The sequence below is a fragment of the Prionailurus bengalensis genome, chromosome B3, assembly GCF_016509475.1.
Source record: "Prionailurus bengalensis isolate Pbe53 chromosome B3, Fcat_Pben_1.1_paternal_pri, whole genome shotgun sequence".
NCBI classification, from domain to species: domain Eukaryota; kingdom Metazoa; phylum Chordata; class Mammalia; order Carnivora; family Felidae; genus Prionailurus; species Prionailurus bengalensis.
Genome location: NC_057355.1, coordinates 45,338,933 through 45,361,499, shown reverse-complemented (window position 1 = coordinate 45,361,499; position 22,567 = coordinate 45,338,933). Strand labels below are relative to the sequence as shown.

General features: G+C 41.6%; 1 protein-coding gene and 1 long non-coding RNA gene across 2 annotated transcripts; one reads left to right on the top strand and one right to left on the bottom strand.

The window, feature by feature from the left end:
* The first annotated feature begins 317 nt into the window (after positions 1-317).
* Positions 318-4,642, top strand: GCNT3 (glucosaminyl (N-acetyl) transferase 3, mucin type). The gene is made up of 3 exons (XM_043555302.1): positions 318-431; positions 1,436-1,621; positions 2,816-4,642. Exon 3 carries the CDS (start codon positions 2,876-2,878, stop codon positions 4,190-4,192), a length of 1,317 nt encoding a protein of 438 aa, XP_043411237.1. The 5' UTR covers positions 318-431; positions 1,436-1,621; positions 2,816-2,875; the 3' UTR covers positions 4,193-4,642.
* Positions 4,643-6,660: 2,018 nt separating this feature from the next.
* LOC122468574 lies at positions 6,661-9,699 on the bottom strand. The gene is made up of 2 exons (XR_006293279.1): positions 9,157-9,699; positions 6,661-8,617 (listed from the first exon to the last, which is right to left on the bottom strand). It is a non-coding gene; the product is annotated as an uncharacterized LOC122468574 (long non-coding RNA).
* Positions 9,700-22,567: the final 12,868 nt, after the last annotated feature.

Genomic DNA, 22,567 nt, shown 5'->3' with positions numbered 1-22,567 from the left:
GTTCCCTAGGCTGTACTGGGTGCTATGTAAACACTTCTTGGAGGAAGAAGGCAACTCTGACAGATCTTGCTTATTATGTTGTTGTTTTCAGATAAAGCCCATTTTTGGCATTGGCTAGGATTTCTGCTTTGCCTCTTCTCCCTATTAAGCTCAGCCGACAGGGGGCGCCAGAGGGAGCCAATGAGGCCGGAGGCGGGATTTCCTGTTTGCTTCCGGTCTACTTCCTGCTTCTGTGATCATCACCATGTCAACGCCTGTTTACTACTGGGCAGGGGCAGTCTCTTTATGTAACTGCACTGAATGCAGTTACAGTAATGGTGGACAAATACCTCAGCCGCCTCAGGAGAGGTTGAGATCTCAGCCTGGGGGCCTCTTCTGAGGTCAGAGACCCCAGTGCCTACTGAGAGGGTGGTGCTCTTCCCATCTCAGAGGTCTGAGTTTTAGCTTGTTGGCACCCTTCTTCCCAAATTTTAAATGAAAAAATTCCCAAATCTTCATTCCTCCAGCCTAGGAGTAGTAGCTACTTTCAGTAATTGCCACTTCCTAATTTAGGGTGGCCTGACACCCCTCCCTGTCCCCTACAGTTCTCTACTTAACTTTATATCTAGTTAAGTTATTTATATTAAATTGGCTCTTTCAAGTATTTGGCTAGGCATGCTGCTTTTGTAGGGTGGGGGGTGTGGGGAGGGAAGGGGACGTTGGGTACAGGAGAGAAACCGTGGCAATGCCAGCAGCTTCGAAGAAGGTGGTTTGCATGCTATATTACCCAAACCAGCCAGGGGGGCTCTCACTGAAGTCCAACCACCCATAGCGTTTCCATTCCTTAGACTGCCAAGACGCTAGACTCAGACATGAGTGAGTGAGGTCTACAGTCTGAAACCCTGTGGGTGTTTCTACAACTCACAGATTATTTTTAATGGGATGACAGGCAAAAGGATTTTTTTTTTTTTGAGCAGTTTCTATTTGAAGAACAAACTTTTTTTTTTATATATATAGAACTATTTTTAAAGAAAAAAAAAGTATTTTATGGTTTTACTCTTGTAATGTTCACGGAACGAAAGAGAAGTGATATTTGGATTCCAGGCCAAAATAAGGCAGGGGCCTACCGGTGTTTCTATGGTTCCTTGCTAAAGGGGGTGGGTGTGGGGGTGGGTGTGGGTGGGGAGCTTTCAAGTTCTTGTGCCAGCGTTGACAGGTTTCTATGAATGGTTTTGTGGCAGGAGAGCATGGTTACAAACTGGACTATTCTGGTTGAAATACCTGCTTGCCTTCTCAGATATTGCCAGCATTTTTTTTTCCCTGCCTTGTTCACCTCCTTGAATGCCTAGTGTTTGAGAATATGCTCCTGAATGATACATGTGAGCTAGCTCTCCCATCTGAGAGCAGGAAGCTGGAAGGTGACTGATAGAGCCACCTGCTGCTCTCTACTTTGCAGAGACCGAGGAGGAGCCTGAGACTGTTCCTGGACATCCTGTGAACATCAGAAAATATTTTGTGGAGGCATTAAAAGAAGGGGATATGGTGTTCACATTTGCTTCCATGGATTCAAACCAATCTTCCTTGGAAACAAACACATCTTGACAAGTGATCTTTCCTAAGCAAGGACAAAGGTATTAAAAAGGTGAGAGTTTTCTTCATGTTTCATTTTTTCTTCCTCTTAGATTCCCATGAAAGTTATGACCAGGCAGGACACAATCTTATGATTACAAAGAGGACACAACAAGGGAAAACAGTCATTGTTGAGAGGGTTTGTCACATTTTGCTTCTCTCCTTTTAGAGTTTTTTTTCCCCCTAGATCATGTGTTTTTCTTTGATGGTACTCAGTACCCTGTACTGTATTATTTAAAAGATGGTTGTGGTTTGGAGGAAGAAGCATTAAGGCTTGTGGACAATAACAAAACAAAATGAACAAACAAAAAAACTGGGGGAAAGGCGAGTGGGGAAGAGTCCCATATTTGCTTCTTAAAGCATATGTGATATTTGGCAAGTTATTTAGCTTTTATCTTCCTATTTAAAAAAGAGGCCTAATACTACTACAGCTCAGGTATGTTGTGAAGATGACCTGGGGCAATGTAAAAAAAATATTTGTGGCCCACAGAAAGCACTCGTTAAATATTGTATATGCGTAGTGTTGTGTGCCTCTGCGTGTATATGTATTTTAAATTTGGATAGACTGAATTATCTACATGAGTGATTACAATGCATTTGTTGGATCATATCCAATTTTTTGTACTTGTTTAAGAACATTTTTTAAAAAGGGGGCGGCTAGATACCAAATCTAACCAATGAATTGTATGTAGTAAAAGTATCCTAATATGTAAATTGCCAAACAAGACCAAGAAGTGTACTTTTAAAAGGATTGAAATCTTTGGATTTCTAGAACAGACACTGAGAGTCTGAATTTCAGGGATTGTCTCTCTACACTGATTAGAAATTCTAGGCCCCAGATAAGAGCCCCATTTAGGAACAGGGTGGTCAAGGGTGGGGGAAGACTGAGGAATGAAGGGCGGGTGCAGATTTCCTCTTACTAATTAAACCTCAACGTCACCAGGTGCCCAGTTCTGCTTCCCTTTCTTTTTCTCTTGGAGGGGAGGTGGAGCCAGCCTGATCCCAGCACACATGGCCAGTTAGTCCAGTCAGGCTCTAGGCCCCCGCCAACAGGCCAGGTGTAAGAGATTCCTAGGCCGGGCTTTACTGAGGTGATTTGTCTAGTAAAGGAATGTATTTTTGCCATCACTTTGGAGTTGCACTTTTGATGTTCCTATGAATACATTCAGGGTTAGTGTGTAATTGAAGGTGTTTTGTTCTGTCCAAGGATTCCATCCTCCTCCTCCGTCCTTGTGCCCAAACTCTACTGGTTTCTCATTCTGTGAGGATGATTTGGTGGAAGAAGATACAGTGGCAGCAGCGTTACCTGTGGGCCCTGGGCTGCTATATGCTGCTGGCCATTGTTGCTCTGAGGCTTTGTCTCAGATTGAAATGTGACTTTGATTCCCTGGATCTGAAGTCCAGAGATTTTCAGAGCCGGCACTGTAGAGACATCTTGTACAAGTCCCTGAAACTGCCAGCAAAGAGATCCATCAACTGTTCTCGGATCATCCAAGGGGACCAGCAGGCAGTGATTGAGGCTGTGCTGGACAACCTGGAGATCAAGAACAAGCGGAAGCCTTTCACAGACACTGACTACCTTAACATGACCAGAGACTGTGAGCACTTTAAGGCTGAAAGGAAGTTCATACGGTTCCCTCTGAGCCAAGAAGAGTCAGACTTCCCTATTGCCTACTCAATGGTGGTCCATGAGAAAATAGAAAACTTTGAAAGATTGCTCCGAGCTGTGTATGCCCCTCAGAACATATACTGCATCCACGTGGATGAGAAATCCCCAGAAACTTTCAAAGAGGCAGTCAAGGCAATTATTTCATGCTTCCCAAATGTCTTCATGGCCAGTAAGTTGGTTCGGGTAGTTTATGCCTCCTGGTCCAGGGTGCAGGCTGACCTGAACTGTATGGAAGACTTGCTCCAGAGCCCAGTGCCATGGAAATACTTACTAAATACATGTGGGACAGACTTTCCTATAAAGACAAATGCCGAGATGGTCCTGGCCCTCAAGATGTTGAATGGGAAGAACAGTATGGAGTCAGAAAGACCTACTGAGTACAAAAAGACTCGCTGGAAATATCACTATGAGACAAAAGACACATTGTACGTAACCAACAAGATGAAGGATCCTCCCCCTGATAACATACCTATGTTCACAGGGAATGCCTATATTGTAGCTTCCCGAGACTTTGTCCGACATGTCTTAGAGAACCCCAAGTCCCGACAACTGATTGAATGGGTAAAAGACACCTATAGCCCCGATGAGCATCTATGGGCCACGCTTCAGCGTGCACCATGGATGCCTGGCTCTATTCCCTACCACTCCAAGTTTCATGTCTCAGATATGGCAGCCATTGCCAGGCTGGTCAAGTGGCAGGGCCATGAGGGAAACATCAGTATGGGGGCACCTTATGCACCTTGCTCTGGAATCCACCAGCGGTCTATCTGTATTTACGGGACTGGAGACCTGCATTGGATTCTTCAAAACCATCACCTCTTGGCCAACAAGTTTGACCCAAAGGTGGATGACAATGTTCTTCAGTGTTTAGAAGAGTACTTACGTCATAAGGCCATCTATGGGACTGAACTCTGAGATAAACTATAAGAAGATTGCTACCTGTGGGGCAAGAACATGTGGATACATACTTCAGATGGGCTGGGACAATGTGGGGTGGGAGACCAGGGCTCTGCAATCTGTGGCATCCCCAAGTTAGGGGGCTGCTATCGGAGTGTGGGTAAGTAGATCTGCCTTGCAACTTGCTGTCCTGGGTGAACACTCCTGGTGAGCATTCCCCCACCCCACTCCTAAGAGCTCTCCCACTGACTCTGTCACAGAGTCAAAATAAGAAGCCGTTATTTGGGAGAGTAAGGGAGGGAAGTGTGGCAGGGGACCCTGGATTTCAGTTGAGTGCTTGCTGTCTGCTTTTCTACTCTATGCTGGTTCTAATAAATTCTAGGCTTGGTAGTGGGGGCGGGGTGGGACTTTAATGAAAAGAGGGCCTTTTGTACTATTAACTTAAAAATAAATAACTCTTTATTCAAAGCCCTACCTCTACTTTCGTCTAATAAGCCAGAAAAAAAAAAGACACAAGTGTGAGACTTTTTCTCTTAACTATTTGTGACATTTAAAATCCCTGGTGGCTGGCAAGAGAATCTCCATTATTCCAAAGTTGATCATGGCCGAGTGTGTAAATAGCAGATTCAAAAGAATGTACAGGAACAGAGTGGATTCTTTGATTATTCAAAGCCCTCCTCATTTTGTTTACATTGCCAGATTCATGACTTCTCTGTAAGGGAAAAAGGGCGATCTGACCAGTGTGGTCACTCATATACTTACGGGACAATTACAGCACTACTTTTGCCAGCTTCACAGCCAAAGCTTAATGTTCCATAGCAAAGACAGCATTTTAGGTAAGGCCCTCATATAATTTCTTGGCCAAACTGGAACACATTTTAGTGGGGGAGGGGTTGAGAGGGGCACCTGCTTGGCTCAGTCAGTTAAGCATCTGACTCTTGATCTCAGCTCAGGTCTTGATCTCAGGGTGGCGAGTTCAAGCCCTGTGTTAGGCTCCACGCTGCAAGTGAAGCCTACTTAAAAAAAAAAAAATCGTGTTGGGAAACCAGAATGAACTAGGACTGTCTAGCTAAATCAGGAAGTCTGGGTATTCCAAGTTTAGGACTCTTTAGTCAAAACTCTTATTTAGGTATGTGAATGGAAGGGTCACTATTTGTGGCTCTGTGGTTTATACATTTCCTTATAGGAAAACAATTGTGTGTGTATTCTCCCACACCTGCAGTAAATGTTACCCAATGAAAGATTCCTTTCTGAAGCTCCAGAGAGAGGTGACAGGCAATTGGAAGGCAACTGGCTATTAGTCATAATCTTTTGTGATGGGGAAGGGATATTATATAAAAAGACAGGCATGTCTTATACACAGAGCAACTGGTCTCCTGTGTACAATATGCTCTGGAAAAGGGATTTAGACACCAACTGGTGTAATGTGAATGATCCGATTAATGCGTGATGTCACTACTGTGTTTCTTCTTGGTTATGATTCGCTTAATCAAGTTTTCTCTCACAGTCAACCTTCCCTGCAACCCATGTACTCTGACATAGTTATCATTGTGTCTAACACAGTGAATTTTCTATTGGTAAGTTGTTATTTCTTGTAAGGGCCTACTCCTCTGGTGATGGGCATTGCCACCCCTCCTTACCTGCACTGTGATACCGAGTCCTCCTCAACCTTGCTCTCAGCCCCACCACAGAGGTGACTGATGAATAGTTACGTGCTCGGCAGATGAGCCCTGTGATGTCTGTTCCCAGCAGTGGTGACCATGGACCTCTCCACCTGCTACCCTTTGGGACTGTCCTTGTTCCTCCTCTGAGGGGGCTGGAAGGGGGGACCTGCTGCTGTGGGAAGTGGGCAGAAAATCTCCCATGTGTGCATGGGTTCTGAGAAAAGAACTCAGGTCTTTGGCCTCATAGTCAACTTCCTCTGTAAGTTTTCATGTGAAATAAATTGAAAAAGTTTAATATAAATTAAAAAGATAAAAGTGTGAACTTGTCATTTTGGGGGAAATAAGTTGTTGGACTTTTCCAAGCCCTGAAATTTTCTCTAGAAATATATTTAGGTGAATAGGAAGTGCTCTTTATTTAATAACATGCGGTCTTCATATCAGAAGGGTCAAAATTTGCCCTCATTTATTGAGTGCATTTTAGAAATCATATGACTAAACCAACATATCTGTTGGTTTTTTCCTTCCTTCTGAGTCATATCTGTTTCTTTAACCTTTCTTGGGACAAGAAAAATCATAAGTGAGTTGTGCAACAATGTTTGTATTACCTCTCAAGGTTTGAATGTTTCCTCTTTTTGATTTGGTAAGCATTGTTTAATCACTATATTTTTATTGCATGCTCTGCCTATTGTAATCTTTGCTCTTGATTGAGGGAAAATTTAAGAAAGGAAGAAAAGGCAGTTGGTAACATTGTTTGGGAATAGCTGACCTGATTTGTTCAGGGGAGATCAAGTATTTGCATTAAAAATGAAAAGGACAATTGAATGCATTACCTTCAGTAAGTACCTTCATTAAACTGAAGATCAGTTCTTCTTTCTTCCATTTAGTCAGCCATTTATTACAAAGATAGTTAAGATGTGGTTCCCATCTCTTTGAAGCTTGAGTGTGTGACAGGGACTGACATAACTCCTATGTTCGTTCCGCAAATAGTAACTAAACTCTTACTATTTACTGGGCATTGTTCTTGACACCGGGGATATAGCAGTCAACAAGACAGAAATCCTCATGCTCCTGTTGTTACATACTAGCAGGAAACCGACAGCAGACAGATAAGTAATACATATGTGTATCGGAAGGAGATGGTGCTAGAGAGAAATTAAAGGAAGTGATAGAGACTGTAGGAGAGTGGGGTGGAGAGGGAGAGTGCTTAACATTGGTAAATACTGTGGTCAGGGAGGCCCTTAATGAAAAAGTGACATTTGAGTCCAGATCTGAAGAAGATGGAGGGATGATCCATGAGGATAAATGGGGAAGAGCATTCTAGGCCAAGAGGAAAGAGTTGCAAGGCCTTGAAGCAGAAGCTCATCTTCCATGTTTGAGGAGCAGTAAGGAGGCTAGTGTCAATGGAGCAGAGGAAAGGTGGAGACAAAGAAGAGGTAACAGTACAAGGGGGAAGGGGTATGCTGTGAATGCCCTTGTAACCCGTCACACGGAAATTGTCTTTGCATGAAATAGGTAGGACGTGGAAGGTTTTGAGCAGAGGACTGACTTGATCTGGTCAATGTTTCAATGCTGCACCAAGACCAGACTGGTTGGGAGGGAGGGGAAGCAGGAAGGCCAGTTAGGAGGTTCTGGCAATAATCCTGGCACTAGTAATAGTGGCTTAGGCCAGGGTTACAGAAGTAGAAATGGTGAGAGTGGTCCGATTCTAGAAATGCTTTCGTGGTTCTGTTTGAGGACCTGCTGACAGACTGAGTTTGTTTAGGAGAGAAATGGTGGAGTCAAGAATGTCTCTGAGGGTTTTGTCCTGGTGAGAAGTCAGAAGGATAGAGTTTCCATTAACCAAGACGGGAAACCTGTGAAAGAGTGGGTTTTTAGGGGCAGATCCGGAGTTTGATGTTGCACATAGAAAATTGGAGATGCCTGTTAGACATCTAGGTAGAAACGCTGGGAGACAGATGTGTCAGGAGCCTGAGTTCGGGAGAGAGGTCTGGGCTGGAGACATTTCGTTGGTGTTCCTCCACTTACGCAGTGTGTACATGATGCTGCATATGAGCCCCAGAGGAGAAAACATGGATGGACACTAAGCCCCTGGATGAACTCTGGGGATCTCCAAAATGAGAGGCCAGAGATGTAAAGAGGAACCATATAAGAAAGTTGGAAAGGAGCAGCTAGTAGTGTGGTAGAGGGCAACATGGGTGCTCAGTATTCTGGAAGCCTGAAGGAGAAAGTGATCTGGAAAAGAGGGAGTTGATGATTAAGCCTAAAAACGGCAGAAAATCACGGAAGACGGCGATGAAGAAGTGGCTACCGGGCTGAACAATGTGGAGGTGACCTGGATGAGAAGATCTGTGTTTGTGGAGTGTGGAGGTGAGAACATGACTGGAGTGGTTCAAAGAGGGTATTAGAACAAATCAGCATTCAGCGCATATAATCATTTGAGTTTTGCTCTAGCCCAAGAGAAGGGGAAAAAACTACAGCAACCGAAGGTTGAGAAGGTTGTCTTAGACATTAGAAAAGTGATAGTATGTCTGTACGTTGATAGGAAAAATCTAGTCGAGAGAAAAGGTGTGGGAATGAGATGGGAGACCTGCCAGAGTGGCATTCTTAGGAAGAGAGGGGGTAATTCTGTAGGGCACAGGAGGCAAAGCCTATCTTTGATGGAACACCCACAGTAACAGGAGTGAAGGCCAGTGAAAGGGCTCAGATGCACGTGGACAGTTCCATGAAGCAGTGGGAGCTTGTGGAGTTCGGTTTCTCTCTTCTTTCATTAACATTGCACCTGATGTATAATACACACACAGGAAAGTATGTGTTACTAGGATCCAGGTCAGGAAACAGAACATTACCAGCAATCCAGAATGCCCCTTTATCCCTTTCCAGTTACCACCGAAGCTACTGTAAAGAAAACTATGGTCCTAACACCATAGGTGATTTTGCCTGATTTTTACCTTTCTTGTAAGTACTATATTCTCTTTTGCTTATGACTCCTCCAACTTGCTATTATGAGTTTTATCTGTGTTGCTTTGTAATACTCCATTATATAACTATACCATAGTTTATCCATTCTCTTGTTGATGAATATTTGGGTTGTTTCCAGCATTTCTCTGAGTTATGCTCCTGTGAACCTTCTGGAACCTGTTTTATAGAAAGCACATATACGTTGGGTACACATCTAGGGGAGAAACTCGAGCGGCCATGAGCATACATGTGTTTGACTTAAGACTGTGATGTAGTTTTACAACATGATGAGTTTTACAACTCAGCTCCCACTAGCAAGGTGTGAGAGTTTCATCTGCTTCCTTGTGACTTTGGGCATACCTTGTTTCATTGAGTTTCACTGAATTGTGCTTCTCTTTTTCACACCTGGAAGGTTTGTGGCAATCCTATGTTGAGGGAGTCTTTGGGTGCCATTTTTCCAATAGGATTTGTTCACTGTGTCCTTGTCATGTTTGGTAATTCTTGAGGTGCTTCAAACTTTTTCATTATTATTGTATTTGTTATGGTGATGAGTGGTTTCTCGAGATGGAATCGACTGGTGAAGGTGCTGTGAAGATTGTTGAAATGACAACAAAGTGTTGAATACATAAATTTAGTTGACAAAGCAGCAGCCAGAGGATTGACTCCTTTTGGAAGAAGTTTTCTGGGTAAAATGCTATCCAACAGCATCACAGGCTACAGAGAAATTGTGAAAGGAAGAGTGAATGATGTGGCCAACTTCATTGTTGTCTTATTTTAAGAAACTGCCACAGACATCCTAGCAACCACCACCCTGGTCACGCAGCAGCCATCAACATCGAGGCAAGACCCTCTGCCAGCCAAAACATGACAACTTGCTGAAAGCCCAGATGATGGTTAGCATTTATTCTTTTTTTTTTTTTCAACGTTTATTTATTTTTGGGACAGAGAGAGACAGAGCATGAACAGGGGAGGGGCGGAGAGAGAGGGAGACACAGAATCGGAAACAGGCTCCAGGCTCTGAGCCATCAGCCCAGAGCCTGATGCGGGGCTCGAACTCACGGACCGCGAGATCGTGACCTGGCTGAAGTTGGACGCTTAACCGACTGCGCCACCCAGGCGCCCCGGTTAGCATTTATTCTTAACGATAAAGTATTTTCAAATTAAGGTCTGTATTTTTTTTTTTAAGGCATAATGCTATTGCACATACCATAGACCACAGTGTAGCGTAATTGTAACTTTTATATGCACTGGACGACCAAAAAATTAATTTGACTTGTTTTTTTGTGATAGCTGTTTCATTGCAGTGGTCTGGAGCCCGAGCCACAAAATGTCTGAGGAATGCCTGTATTTCTACTGTCATTTTAACCGTTCTGGTGAGTGGTAGTGGTACCAGGTTGTACAGTTTTAATTTGCATGTGTCGTAACTTTTCATATGTTTATTAGTCATTTAGATGTCTTGGAAGTTTTCTTATTACCTTTATTCAATTCAGTGAAATATCAAGCAAGATGACTTTATCAGATGAGGATGGAGGCGATTTTGGAGGTGTTTGGAAAGAGGAAAATGTATAATTGTTTCAAACTGGAAACTGGAAAAGAAGCCAGACCAAGGGGAAAAAACTGCCAGGCAGCATTAAGGTTCCAGTGACATTAAGGAGGGTGAGTCTAAAAAGAAATCAGCTATTCATCCACATTCAGCTGCTGGAGGACAGGCATACAGAGTAGGATTTACTCGGGTGTGTGATCTACCCAAGCAAGTATGAGAGGGGGCAAAGGAGCTTATGTTATGTGCGAGAGAGTGATCATAATGATGACCATGGAACTGAATCTGAGTAAGGTGGAAGGGGAGGGGGGAATCCTGGAATAGGGAAAAGGGGCATAGTGGAGTGTCAAGTTCTTGATGTGTTGGGATTGCTTTGAAGTGAGGGATTTGTTCTATTTCAAGGAGTCTATTAAAGGTTTACAGAAACGGTAACATTTGAACTCTCTTAAATCTTTAATTATAAATTTCCCCTTCCTCCTTTTTGGTCTTTTTGGCAATTTGTTGAACAAGGTAGGTCTTTTCCCTCTACATTTTCCCTCACATTGTGGATTCTGTTTATAGGATCCTATCACTTCTTTCATTTAACATATTTCTATCCCCAATATTTCTTATAAACTGGTATTTGGATCTGGGGGAGCCTGATCCAGTTTTGAAATTTTGCCAAGAAAATGTCATGGTTGGTATTTTGTATTTCCTGTTGTATCCCAGCAGGAGGTACATAACATCGTTGTGTGTGTGTGTGTGTGTGTGTGTGTGTGTGTGTGTGTGTGTGTGTTTTAAAATGATGGGACTGAACTGTGGGGTTTGGACGTTGTCAGCATGATTATAAATTCCCCATAACCTTTCGACCTAATCGTTTTAGCAGTCATTGATGATCGTTGATATTATTTCATAATGAATTATAAAATGGAAACCTCTTAATTCTACAAATCCTTCACATTTTTATAAAGTACAAATTTTTCATAACTCTATTCGTCCAGTGAGGTGCAGTTATTTCCCATTATCAGCTTTTAGAACACTGAACAGTTTAGCTAGCAACAAATTTACATACATAGGGAAGGTGTTGGTATCATTTTGAACCTGTGGTTTAAAAACATACTTTATATGCTGTGATGCACTTCAATTATGTTGATGCTTGAAATGCTCCATTTTTGGCTAGTGTATTATTTTCCTGTGGCTACTGTACCAAATTGTCACAAATTTGGTGGCTGTAAATAACAGAAATTTTATTGTTTCACAGGCCTGGTGGCCAGAAACCCAAAATCAGTTTCACTGGGTTAAAATCCAGGTGTTGGCAAGGCTGTGACCCCTGTGAAGGCTGTAGGGGTGAAGGTGGTCCTTGCCTCTTCTACCTTCTGGTACCTGCCAGCCATCCTTGGCTTGTAGCCACATTACTCCAACCTCAGCCTCTGTGGTCATATGGCTTTCTCTTCTGTGTCTCAAATCTTCTTATGCATCCCTCTCATAAAAGAGATGTATGACTGCATTTAGGACACACCCTGACTATCCCATGTTCTCTCCATTTCAAAATCCTTAGTCACATTTGCAAAATTTTTGCAGTCTTTCAAAGATTACGACCTGATATCATTGGTGGCCATTATGCAGCCTGCTAAAGCTAGTGAGAGCCCTTTAAAGTTAGGCTTTAAAATCCCCAAAGCTCTGTGTCTTTTTGACTTGACTCCAGGAATTTCTGATAACTGCCTTATTTTCTGAAACAAGAAGCCTTTCCGAGTTCTCTATATTTCTCATCCCTTACCTTTAATTGGCCATTCTCCAAGGAGGTGGGTTTTGTTGTTGTTGTTTTAAAAGTGTGAATGGTATTTATAAACTACAATTTGGGCATTAGGAATGCTCTTTGCTAGTGAGTTGTCCACTGAATCAAAGGATCCAGGAATCAAGCAGGGCTTGGGGAATAGGAAGAATGACTCTTCTCAATAATACATCTAATAACCCCACTCACAGAATTTTGGCTTCTGTACTTGAAACTTTGGGATCTGCTGGTTGAGTCCCAAGGGAGGAATGTGTCCACTAGGAAACCAACAGTGCTCTCCATGAACTGGAAAGTGTGACTTGCACTTGGGCATTTAGGGTGCTTGTGCCACTGAACCAAGGGGAAAAGTAAGGGGTTACTGTATTGACTGGGGTGCTTGGTCTCAATTGTCAAGGGAAATATGGCTGTTGCTAAGCAATGGAGGGCACTCTCTGGAGTGCTTCCGTAGTGCTTCTACGTTCAGCTGTTCAAAGTTAATAGAAGGCTACAGTAACTCACCGAAGGAAGAATCAGTAAGGACCTAGATACTTCAGGAATGAAGGGTAGGATCTCCTCACTAGGTAAAAAAAAAAACCCAGCCAGCTAAGATGCTGACTGAGGGCAACAAGAAAATGATCTGGGCTGTGAAAACAAGGTGAGAGATAGCCATATGATTTATAACAATGAGGACAATGCCAGCTGTTGCTTTCCTACATATTTTCACTTGTTAATCACCTTCCCTCTCTCTTCTGTTAAACATAAAAGCTTTGGTGGTGACTGATTTATAATTGAGACTCAAGATGATAAAATATCCTCCAGGGGGATTGTCTCAACTAAAATTCTCATCATCCAGATGTTCATAGTGACTGGTGGGATGTTTTGTCTTTCTTTGGGGGGAGAGATTAAGTGTACTTTGTACAAGAAAAGTTTGTTGTGTATAAATCTCAAAAAAGGCAAGAGGATGGGTGTACAGGCACAGTAGTTAAAGGAGGGTGCTGGATATTGTCTGTTCCTTCAGCTCTCTCTCTCTGTATTTATGCTTTGAGAGAGCGAGAGAGAGGGAGAGAGAGAGAGAGAACACAAGCAGGGGAGGGGCAGAGAGACAGGGAGATACAGAATCTGAAGCAGGCTCCAGGCTCTGAGCTGTCAGCACAGGGCCTGATGCAGGGTTCGGGCTCACGAACCACGAGATCATGACCTGAGCCAAAGTTGGAAGCTTAACCAACTGAGCCACCTGGGTACCCCTCTTCCAGCTCCATATTAACTCTTCTATATTTTTTCCTCTTCACTGTTGTGGCAGGAGATCCACAAGCTACATTTCCCTAGACTCTGCAGCTGGATTTCTGTAAGTCTGACCTGTGAGAGGCACTACTGGGATACTGGGGGGAAGAACCCATCTTCCAGTGGTGTCACAAGCAACGGTACTGGCTGCGGTACTCCAGCTGCAGAAGCTGGAGTGCACCAGCACAGTGGCAGCTGTGGCTGATGACAGTAGGCTCTTGGCTGCTTGGTTCCACAGTAGCAGCCTCAGCGATAGTGACTGTGGGTCTTAGGATTTTCCTTTTTGCTTCTTCCAGCCATAGGAATAGTAGCTGTTTCCTTAGTATTCTTTAGATACACTCATTCCTCCTTTGCTCCTCCAGCCCTTTGAAGACCTTTGTAACAAACTCCCTATATTACATTTCTTGTGTTTGAAACACTTTCTAAAAAAAATTTAAAAAATAACTTGTTTTTGAGAGAGGGAATGTGCATGAATGGGGGACGGTCAGACAGAGAGGAAGACAGAGGCTCCGTGGTGACAGTAGAGAGCCCTACATGGGGCTCAGATTCACAAACTGTAAGATCATGACCTGAGCCATAGTTGGACGCTTAACCGACTAAACCACTCAGGTGCCCCTAAATTTTTTCTAAAGTTTATTTTTATTTGAGAGAGATACAGAGAACAAGTGGGGGAGGGGCAGAGAGAGGGAGGGAGACCTAAGAGCCGAAGCAGGCTCCATGCTATCACCGAAGAGCCCCACACAGGGCTTCAATTCCCAAACCATGAGATCATGACCTGAGCTGAAATCAAGAGTTGGATGCTCAACTGACTGAGCCACCCACACACCCTGTTTGAAATACTTAATGTGGTTTCTGTTTCACTGATTAGACACTGACTGATACACTTCCTCTAAGACAGGTATTATCAGGGCCCCCAAGACAAGCTGAAGACATAGTTCTTTTCCTCAGGGGTCCTACAGCTTGTCAAGACAAGAAGATAATTCAGTACTAAGTAGGGTGGTACAGGAATTCGGAGACATGGGAAATGGAAAGATGAGAAAAAGCTTCTCAGATGTGGTGGGGCTCAACTAGAACAGACAGCTCTGGGGAAGGCAGGGAGAAGACATACAGCAGGTTTTCTCCTAAGCATTATTTTTTTAAGGTTAAAAAAACCCAAAAACCTGTTGGCAAAATATACCTAACATTAAGTTGACCATCTCAGCCATTGTAAAGTGTACAATTCATTATGGTTCATGTTGTTTTGCAACCAATCTCCCAGAACTTTTTTCGTCTTGCAAAAAAAACTCTGTACCCGTTAAACAACTAAATCCTCCCAATCCCAACGCCTGGCAGCCACCATTCTGTCTAAGTTTGACTGTTGTAGGTCCCTCATGTAAGTGGGACCACAGGGTATTGGTGCTTATCTTTCACTTAGCATAATATCCTCAAGTTTCATCCATGTTGTAGCATGTGTGAGACTTTTTTAAAGGCTGAATGATATTGCATTGTATGTGTATGTAACATTTTGTTTATCCGTTCGTTCATCAATAGACACTTGTGTTGCTTCAACCTTTTGACTCTTACAAATTATGCTGTTGTGAACACTGGTGTACAAATATTTCTTTCGGTCTCTGCTTTCATTTAGTTTTGGTATATACCCAGAAGTAGGAAGGCTGGATCATAGCGTAATTCTAGTTGAAAATTTTTGAGGGACTGCCATGTTTTCCATAGTAGCTGTACCATTTTATAGTCAGTTGTACACAAGGGCTGCAATTTCTCTACATCCTTACCAACACTTGTATTTTGTTAGTTTTGTTTTGATAGTAGCCATCGTAAATTGGTGTGAGGTGGTCCTCAACACTTAAGGTTTTGTCTTGAGCTACATGGTTTTTAAGAGGTCGGTGGAAATTGTTATCTGTTTCTGTGGTAATAAGGTGTTTTTTACCCTATTTAAAGAATGTCTTTTGCTGTTTTTCAGCACTTAGATTGTGGAGTGCATCATTATCCTGTTTGGAGTTTATCAAACTTCTTCACTCTGTCAGTTTAGGGCTTTCCTCAAATCTGAAAAAAAAATTGGCCATTATTTGTTCATTTTTCTAAGTGACAAAAAGAAAATGCTGTATTCTGGATAGATTTTATTGCTAGGTCTTCAATTTCACTGAACTTTTCTTTTGCAGTGTCTAATCTGTTAATTTATCCAATATTTCACTGCATATATAGTTATTTTTTATTTCTATCCCACTTGGGTTATTTAAAAATATTTTAAATTTTTTTCATGTTTTTAATACTTGTACAAAATTAGCTGTCTTCACATCCTTGTCTGCTGGCTTTCATCACTGCCATGTCTGGGTCTTTTCCTATAGACTACTCTTTGTTTTAGTTATGGGTCACATTTTTCTGCTTCCTAACATGTCTACTAATTCTTTAATTAGATAGGTGCAGGACATTATGACTGTTACATCATTGAGGAACTGGATTTTGTTTACTTAGCAGTGTCAGTCTTTGTTTTAGCATTTATTTGTGGATCAGTTTGATCCCTTTGAATCTTGTATTTAAAGCATCTTTGCTAGGGTGGGTCTAAGCTAAAGTGGCCTTCACTCCAGGGGATATATTTTTTTTAATATACTTTTTTAAGTTTTATTTATTTATTTTGAGAGACATAGAGACAGTGTGAGTGGGGGAGGGGCAGAGAGAGAGGAGAGAGAATCTCAAGCAGGCTCAGCACTGTCAGCTAAGAGCCTGATGCGGGGCTTGAACTCATGAAACCACAAGATCATGACCTGAGCTGAAACTGAGTTGGACGCTTAACCAGCTGAGCCACCCAGGTGCCCCTTACTCCAGGGATATTTTATGGTCACTACAAAAGGCATGATCCCCCTCTACTTAATACCCTGGGTGATTACTGAGGACTCTTCACTCTGGCTCTTCACCCTCTGTGAGCTCTGGGAATTGCTGTTTGCAACTAACCTCGTAACCTAAATCACTTCTTGCTTGATCCTGTAGAGTGTCATTCTACCTATATGCAGCCAAGTACTCAGTGAAGACACAGTGAAGACACTGTATTGATTCCTTTCTGGAATTCTGCTTACTTCCAATTACCTCACTGTCCCTAAACTCTGATCTCTACTTTCCATCACCACACAGTTACACATGTATTTTCTCGTGATAAGAACTTTTATGATTTTTCTCTTAGCAACTTTCAAATATGTAATACATATATGGTCACCATCTGGGACATTACATCCCTAGGACTTACTTATAACTGGAAGTTTGTACCTTTTGACCATCTTCAACCATTTTGTCCACCCAACTCTACTCCCTGCCCCTGGCAAACACTGATCTATTCTCTGTATCAATTTTTTTTTTTTTAAGATTCCACATAAAAGTTAGATCATACAGAATGTGCTTTCTTTTTCACTTAGTATAACTCTCAAGATGTATCTATCTATCTTGTCACAAATGGCAGAATTTCCTTCTTTTTTATGCCTGAATAATATTCCATTGTGTATGTATTTATATATATCACATTGTCTTCATCTAATGACAGACACAGGTCATTTCAATGTCTCAGTTATTATAAATAATGCTGCAAGAACATAGGCATGCAGATATCTTTTCAAGATAGTGACTTTGTTTCCTTTGGAGAAATAGCCAGAAGTGGAATTGCTGGATCGCATGGTAGTTCTATTTTTAATGTTTTGAGGAATTTTCATATGGTTTTCCATAGTGGCTGTACCAATTTATATGATCACCAATGGTGCACACGAGTTCTCCACATCCTAACACTTAATTCCTGTCTTGCTGATACCAGCCATTCTAACAGGTTTGAGGTTTGGTATCTCATTGTGGTTTTGATTTGCATTTCCCTGATATTAGTGATATTGAGCTCCTTTTCATGTACCTGCTAGCATTTGTATGTCTTCTTTGGAAAAATATCTATTTGAAATCCTTATTTTTTAATTAGACTGTTTTCTATTGAGTTGTAGGAGTTGGTAATATATTTTGAGTGTTAACATCTTATCAGATATATGATTTGCAAATATTTTCTCCCATTCAGTAGGTTGCCTTTTCATTTCATTGATGGTTTCCTTTGCTGTGCAGGTTTTTTTGGTTTGTACAGGGCTACTTGTTTGTTTTTGCTTTTGTTGCCTTTGAAGTTAGATCCAAAAAAAAAATCACGAAGACTGATGCCAAGGAGCTTACCACCTGTGTTCTTCTAGGAGTTTCATGGTTTCAGGTCTTACATTCAAGTCTTTAATCCATTTTGAGCCTTTTTTTTTTTTTTTTTTTTTTTTAAGATTTAAGTATTTCCTACACCCAACGTGGGACCTGAATTCATAACCCTGAGATCAAGAGTTGCACACTGTACCAACTGAGCCAGCCAGGCACCCCTGAGCTCATTTTCGTGTATGGTAAAAGATAGTGGTTGAGTTTCATTCTTTTGCTGAAGCTGTTCAGTTTTCTCAACATGAGTTATTAGAGACTGTCTTTTCCCCATGGGTATATTCTTGGCTCTTTGGTCATGAATTAGTTGGGACATATATGCGTGGGTTTATTTTTGGGATCTCTGTTCCATTGATCCATGTGTCTCTTCCTATGCCAGTACCATACTGTTTTGATTATTATAGCTTTGTTAATATCATTTGAAGTCAGGGAACATAATGACTCTAGCTCTTCTTTCTCATGATTGTTTTGGCTATTTGGGTGTTTGGTGGCACTTCATCTTGGAAAATAGAATGAATAAAAATCATAGGGCGAAAAACATAGAGCATGTGTGTCCACTCCCTTAACTTAGACAAAGGTTTGGTACTTACCCATGCATTCTAAAAGTGTAAAGAATAATCTCCAATCTCTGCCTAGGGGCAAAGGAACCAATTTTGAGGCCAATTTCTCCTGGAACAGAACTTTAAGTGTTCACATAGTCTTTGTGCACAGTGCTCTTGAGCTAATCCTACTAAATTCTTTGCTGCATGTTGACACATTCCTACACCTATTATAAAGTGAAATGCCTTGCCCTAAACCCCGTGGAAAGTCTATCTACCTATGTACTAGGAAAATAAGGTTCTAGTATTACCACAGCATTAAAAAAAAACAAAACTGGATGAGTTTTCACCAAATTAGAGGGCATTTTCAGAATGGATTGACAAAGTCTTTAAAATCTACTGGAGGGCCCTGAAAGTCTCCAGAAAAAAATGGCAATCATTGTATTAAGCAACTGAAACTGAGTTATGAGACAGCTATGTGGGTCCCATATGCCATGATAGTAAGATAATGTGGACAGAGAAAACCATAGTAAAAAAACAAGCCCTAAATATATTTTAGGACAAATGCCACACATTACAGGCATTAAGATAAAAACCCAAGAACTCTTTTAAGAAATTTTCTAACATATATTCAAATAGTGAGGTGAGTACCATGAATCCCATTTACCTATTACTAAACTTAATTTTGTTAGGGTCTCTCCTCTTCTCCCAGCCCCTGATCACTTCCCTCCTTAGTTTTTGCGGTGCCAGGCATCATAGAGTTTCATTCGAAAGTATTTTAGTAGCAGGCATGGATTATGATTTATTGTGTTCTCACTTGGACAGCTCCATGTATTGTGCTCTTACATGTGTAGTCGTAAGGACTTAAAGCAATGCTATGAAGGACCGCTTGTATTTTCATTTAGTTTTACAGCTTTGGGGCTTTATGCTCCCCCTTCAGGCTTTTTGGTCTTGGAGAAGTGGACCCCTATCTGGATTTTGTCTTTCTGGTGCACTGGATGAGGATAGGTTTATTGGTTGATCTTGAAGTTTCCATCACCTTTGAAGTCTCTGATCTGTGAACCTCATCACAGGACCAAGGGTGGGCATCTTGGCCAGCAGGTCAAGAGATGTCCATGTATTTAATACCCTGAACTCCCAGCTCCATTGACTTTTTCTCAGTGAAATTTCCCTGGTCTGGGGCTCTGTCATTCCCACAATTAATCTTCTAGGCTAAATTTTAACTCCTGCCAGGATACTTGTCTATCTTCCCTGCATTATTTCAGCTTTGTTTCATATGTCTCCCCCCACCCAAAGCCCATTAAAGGTGCTGTATTTCCTTGCTCTGGGAATGCAAGCTGGTGTAGCCACTCTGGAAAACAGTGTGGAGGTTCCTCAAAAAACTAAAAAAAGAACTACCCTACCACCCAGCAATTGCACTACTAGGTATTTATCCAAGGGATACAGGTGTGCTGTTTCGAAGGGACACATGCACCCCCATGTTTATAGCAGCACTAGCAACAATGGCTAAAATATGGAAAGAACTCAAATGTCCATCGGTGGATGAGTGGATAAAGAAGATGTGGTATATATATACAATGGAGTATTACTTGGCAATCAAAAAGAACGAAATCTTGCCATTTCCAACTACTGGAGGGTATATGGAACTGGAAGGTATTGGAGGGTATTATGCTAAGTGAAATTAGAGAAAGACAAAAATCATATGACTTCACTCATATGAGGACTTTAATATAAAAACAGGGAGGGGGACAAACAGAAGAGACTCATAAATATGGAGAACAAACTGAGGGCTACTTAGAGGGGTTGGGGGAGGGGGGATGGGCTAAATGGGTAAGGAGCACTAAGGAATCTACTCCAGAAATCATTGTTGCACTATATGCTAATTTGGATGTAAATTAAAAAAAAAATAAAATAATACATAAATAAATAAATAATTTGCTCAGCTTTCAAGACCTCTGGTATTCTGCTCACAGTCTACCATGTCAACTGTATCTTCCACTTTCCCTTACCATGTGCTGTTTTGTTAAGTCCAAATTTTGTAACTCTGCTACAAATAATGGCTTCCCATCCATATATATATATATATACATATATATATACATACGTACATACAAATATACATACATACACACACACACACACACACATTCAAATACGTGTACATCAACTTTCAAAATTTTACCCTTAGTAGCATTTAATTATCCACTCAAAACTGAAGGCAACCTACTTTCACACTGTGATTGATGTCTACCAAGAGATATTCACTTTTCCAAAATTAGCTGTAGATAGATCACAACAAACCAGCCAAACAGCAACCAATCTGGCAGTAAATGCAGAGAGGGTACTCTTTCCTATTAGGGTGTTAAAATAGCATTTAGTAATGCATCTATAGCGGACTGATTTTACATTATTACAAAAGCCCAGCTTTTTGTCCTAGTAGTAGAAAAACTAATGGATTTTTTTCTTCTTTCACATTGACAGACAAGCTTACTATCACTGGAGCCCATGGCCAGCTGGGAAAGGACAAAGTGGCTTGAGTTCTTGCTGTGACCCTTTAGTAATTCCAGTAAAGTCTGAGTACCACTATGGGAGCATTAGAACACCTACACTGCAATAAAAGAATCAACTGTGTGATGTGTATGCAAGTCACCAGAACTGACAGGACATGTGACCTAGGACTACTGATCTCCTGCCTGGGCAAAGCAGAGGTGTGTATGGTGACTATAACTGAAGTACAAGAACTGACTTAAACTGGGGGGAATGAATTCTGAACCCCAAGCGTTCCATACCAGTTACCTGGATTGAGTACAGAAATGGACCACGTTCTTCCTGTGTCTTATGTCTTTTCATGTCTTTAAAGGGCTCCTTTGTAAGAGGAGATCAGTATGGGCTATATACTCAGAGACACAACTGGGTTTAAGTTTTGAAGGATGGGTAGGATTTTGATTTTTAAAAGGAAAGCCATGAAAAATGGAGGAAACAACGTAAGGAAACTTGACTGGAGCAGACTATGATGGCTGGTAGGGAAGGTTCGGAAGGGAATGCTGGAATAGATTACTAGAATGGGGTGTGAAAATAAAAGTTAGTGTCCATGTGAGAGCAAGGCTTACACTGACATGCTGAGGTCATCCGGCAGAAGCACCCAGAGAGGGCAAGTTATTGTTGCTCCAGTTAGTAGGTCAGGCCAGTCAACAGTATCTTACAACAAACTCCTCACCCAGGGTGCATATGCTGCTTCTCTTATCTCTTGGATATCTATTGATATCATTTACAGAATTTTGAATTCCCAAACAGGTACAGAACTCTAGCCCTATATTTCTTTCTGTAACATCTCAGTGACTATTATTAACAAAAAAAATTTTTTTAATCATGACTTACTCCTTAAGAACTAGAAATTTCTGGGCCCCTGGGGGGCTCAGTCATTAGGCATCTGACTTCGCCTCAGGTCATGATCTCATGGTTTGTGAGTTCGAGTCCCACATTGGGTGAGCTGGGGTCCTGCTTCTCTCTCTCCCCCACTCCCCCCTGCCCCACCCCTCCTGGGAATTCTGTCTCTAGCTCACTTGTGCCCTCTCTCTCTCAAAAAAGAACTCGAAATTTCTACAACCACTGTTTACTATCAACATACTTGTCCCCTAACCATTATGTGTAACCTCCAAAGTAAAAAGGTTTGGTTTTGATTAACTGCAATTAAGAAAAATCCTAATTCCGTTAACTTTTGGTAATTTAGAGAGGTTGAGTTTCAATTTGTTAACGTGTAAAAAAGGAACAGAGGTCTTCTGGGGTTGTTGTGAAGATCATCCAGTGGAATATATGTAACAGAGCACTTGGTCTCACCCATAATAACGTTAGTTATGTTATAGCTATTATTTTACAAACAAAAGTCTGTGCTGCTAAATAGATCAGACTTGAGCACTGGTTGCTTAATGACACCTGTTACATAATGTGCTTCTACAAATGAATAAAGAGAACTATGTGTAATACAAAGACCTATTTAACATTTTAATAGGTTTATAAAAAGCTATTTTGCTGAAGATCACTGCCAACTCTATTATCTCTCAGCAGCTTTATCTTTTAGAGAAGAAGGTAATTTTTCACCCCAGGGTAGCTTCATTTCCACCTTTAAACTAAGGTGGAAATGCAGCTGACCACAGGATAAGGCTGGCAAGAGCCTACCCTCCCTAAATGATAAAGTGTCAGATCGTTATTAAAAATAGTTGGTCTTGATTCATCTATAGTCAGCTACTAAATTTCGGTTACTTAACTACCCAGTGCCTGACCTTCTCCCTCCGATATTTTGGAAAAGTCATATTCTTATTATACATGCCTAGCTTGACAAACAGGAGAACTTTGTGTACTTGAAAGAAAAAAGAGGGGCGCCTGGGTGGCGCAGTCGGTTAAGCGTCCGACTTCAGCCAGGTCACGATCTTGCGGTCTGTGAGTTTGAGCCCCGCGTCG

Excerpts from the sequence above, each read along its gene's own strand:
- GCNT3 (XM_043555302.1), top strand. The coding sequence starts at position 2,876 with ATGATTTGGTGGAAGAAGATACAGTGGCAGCAGCGTTACCTGTGGGCC.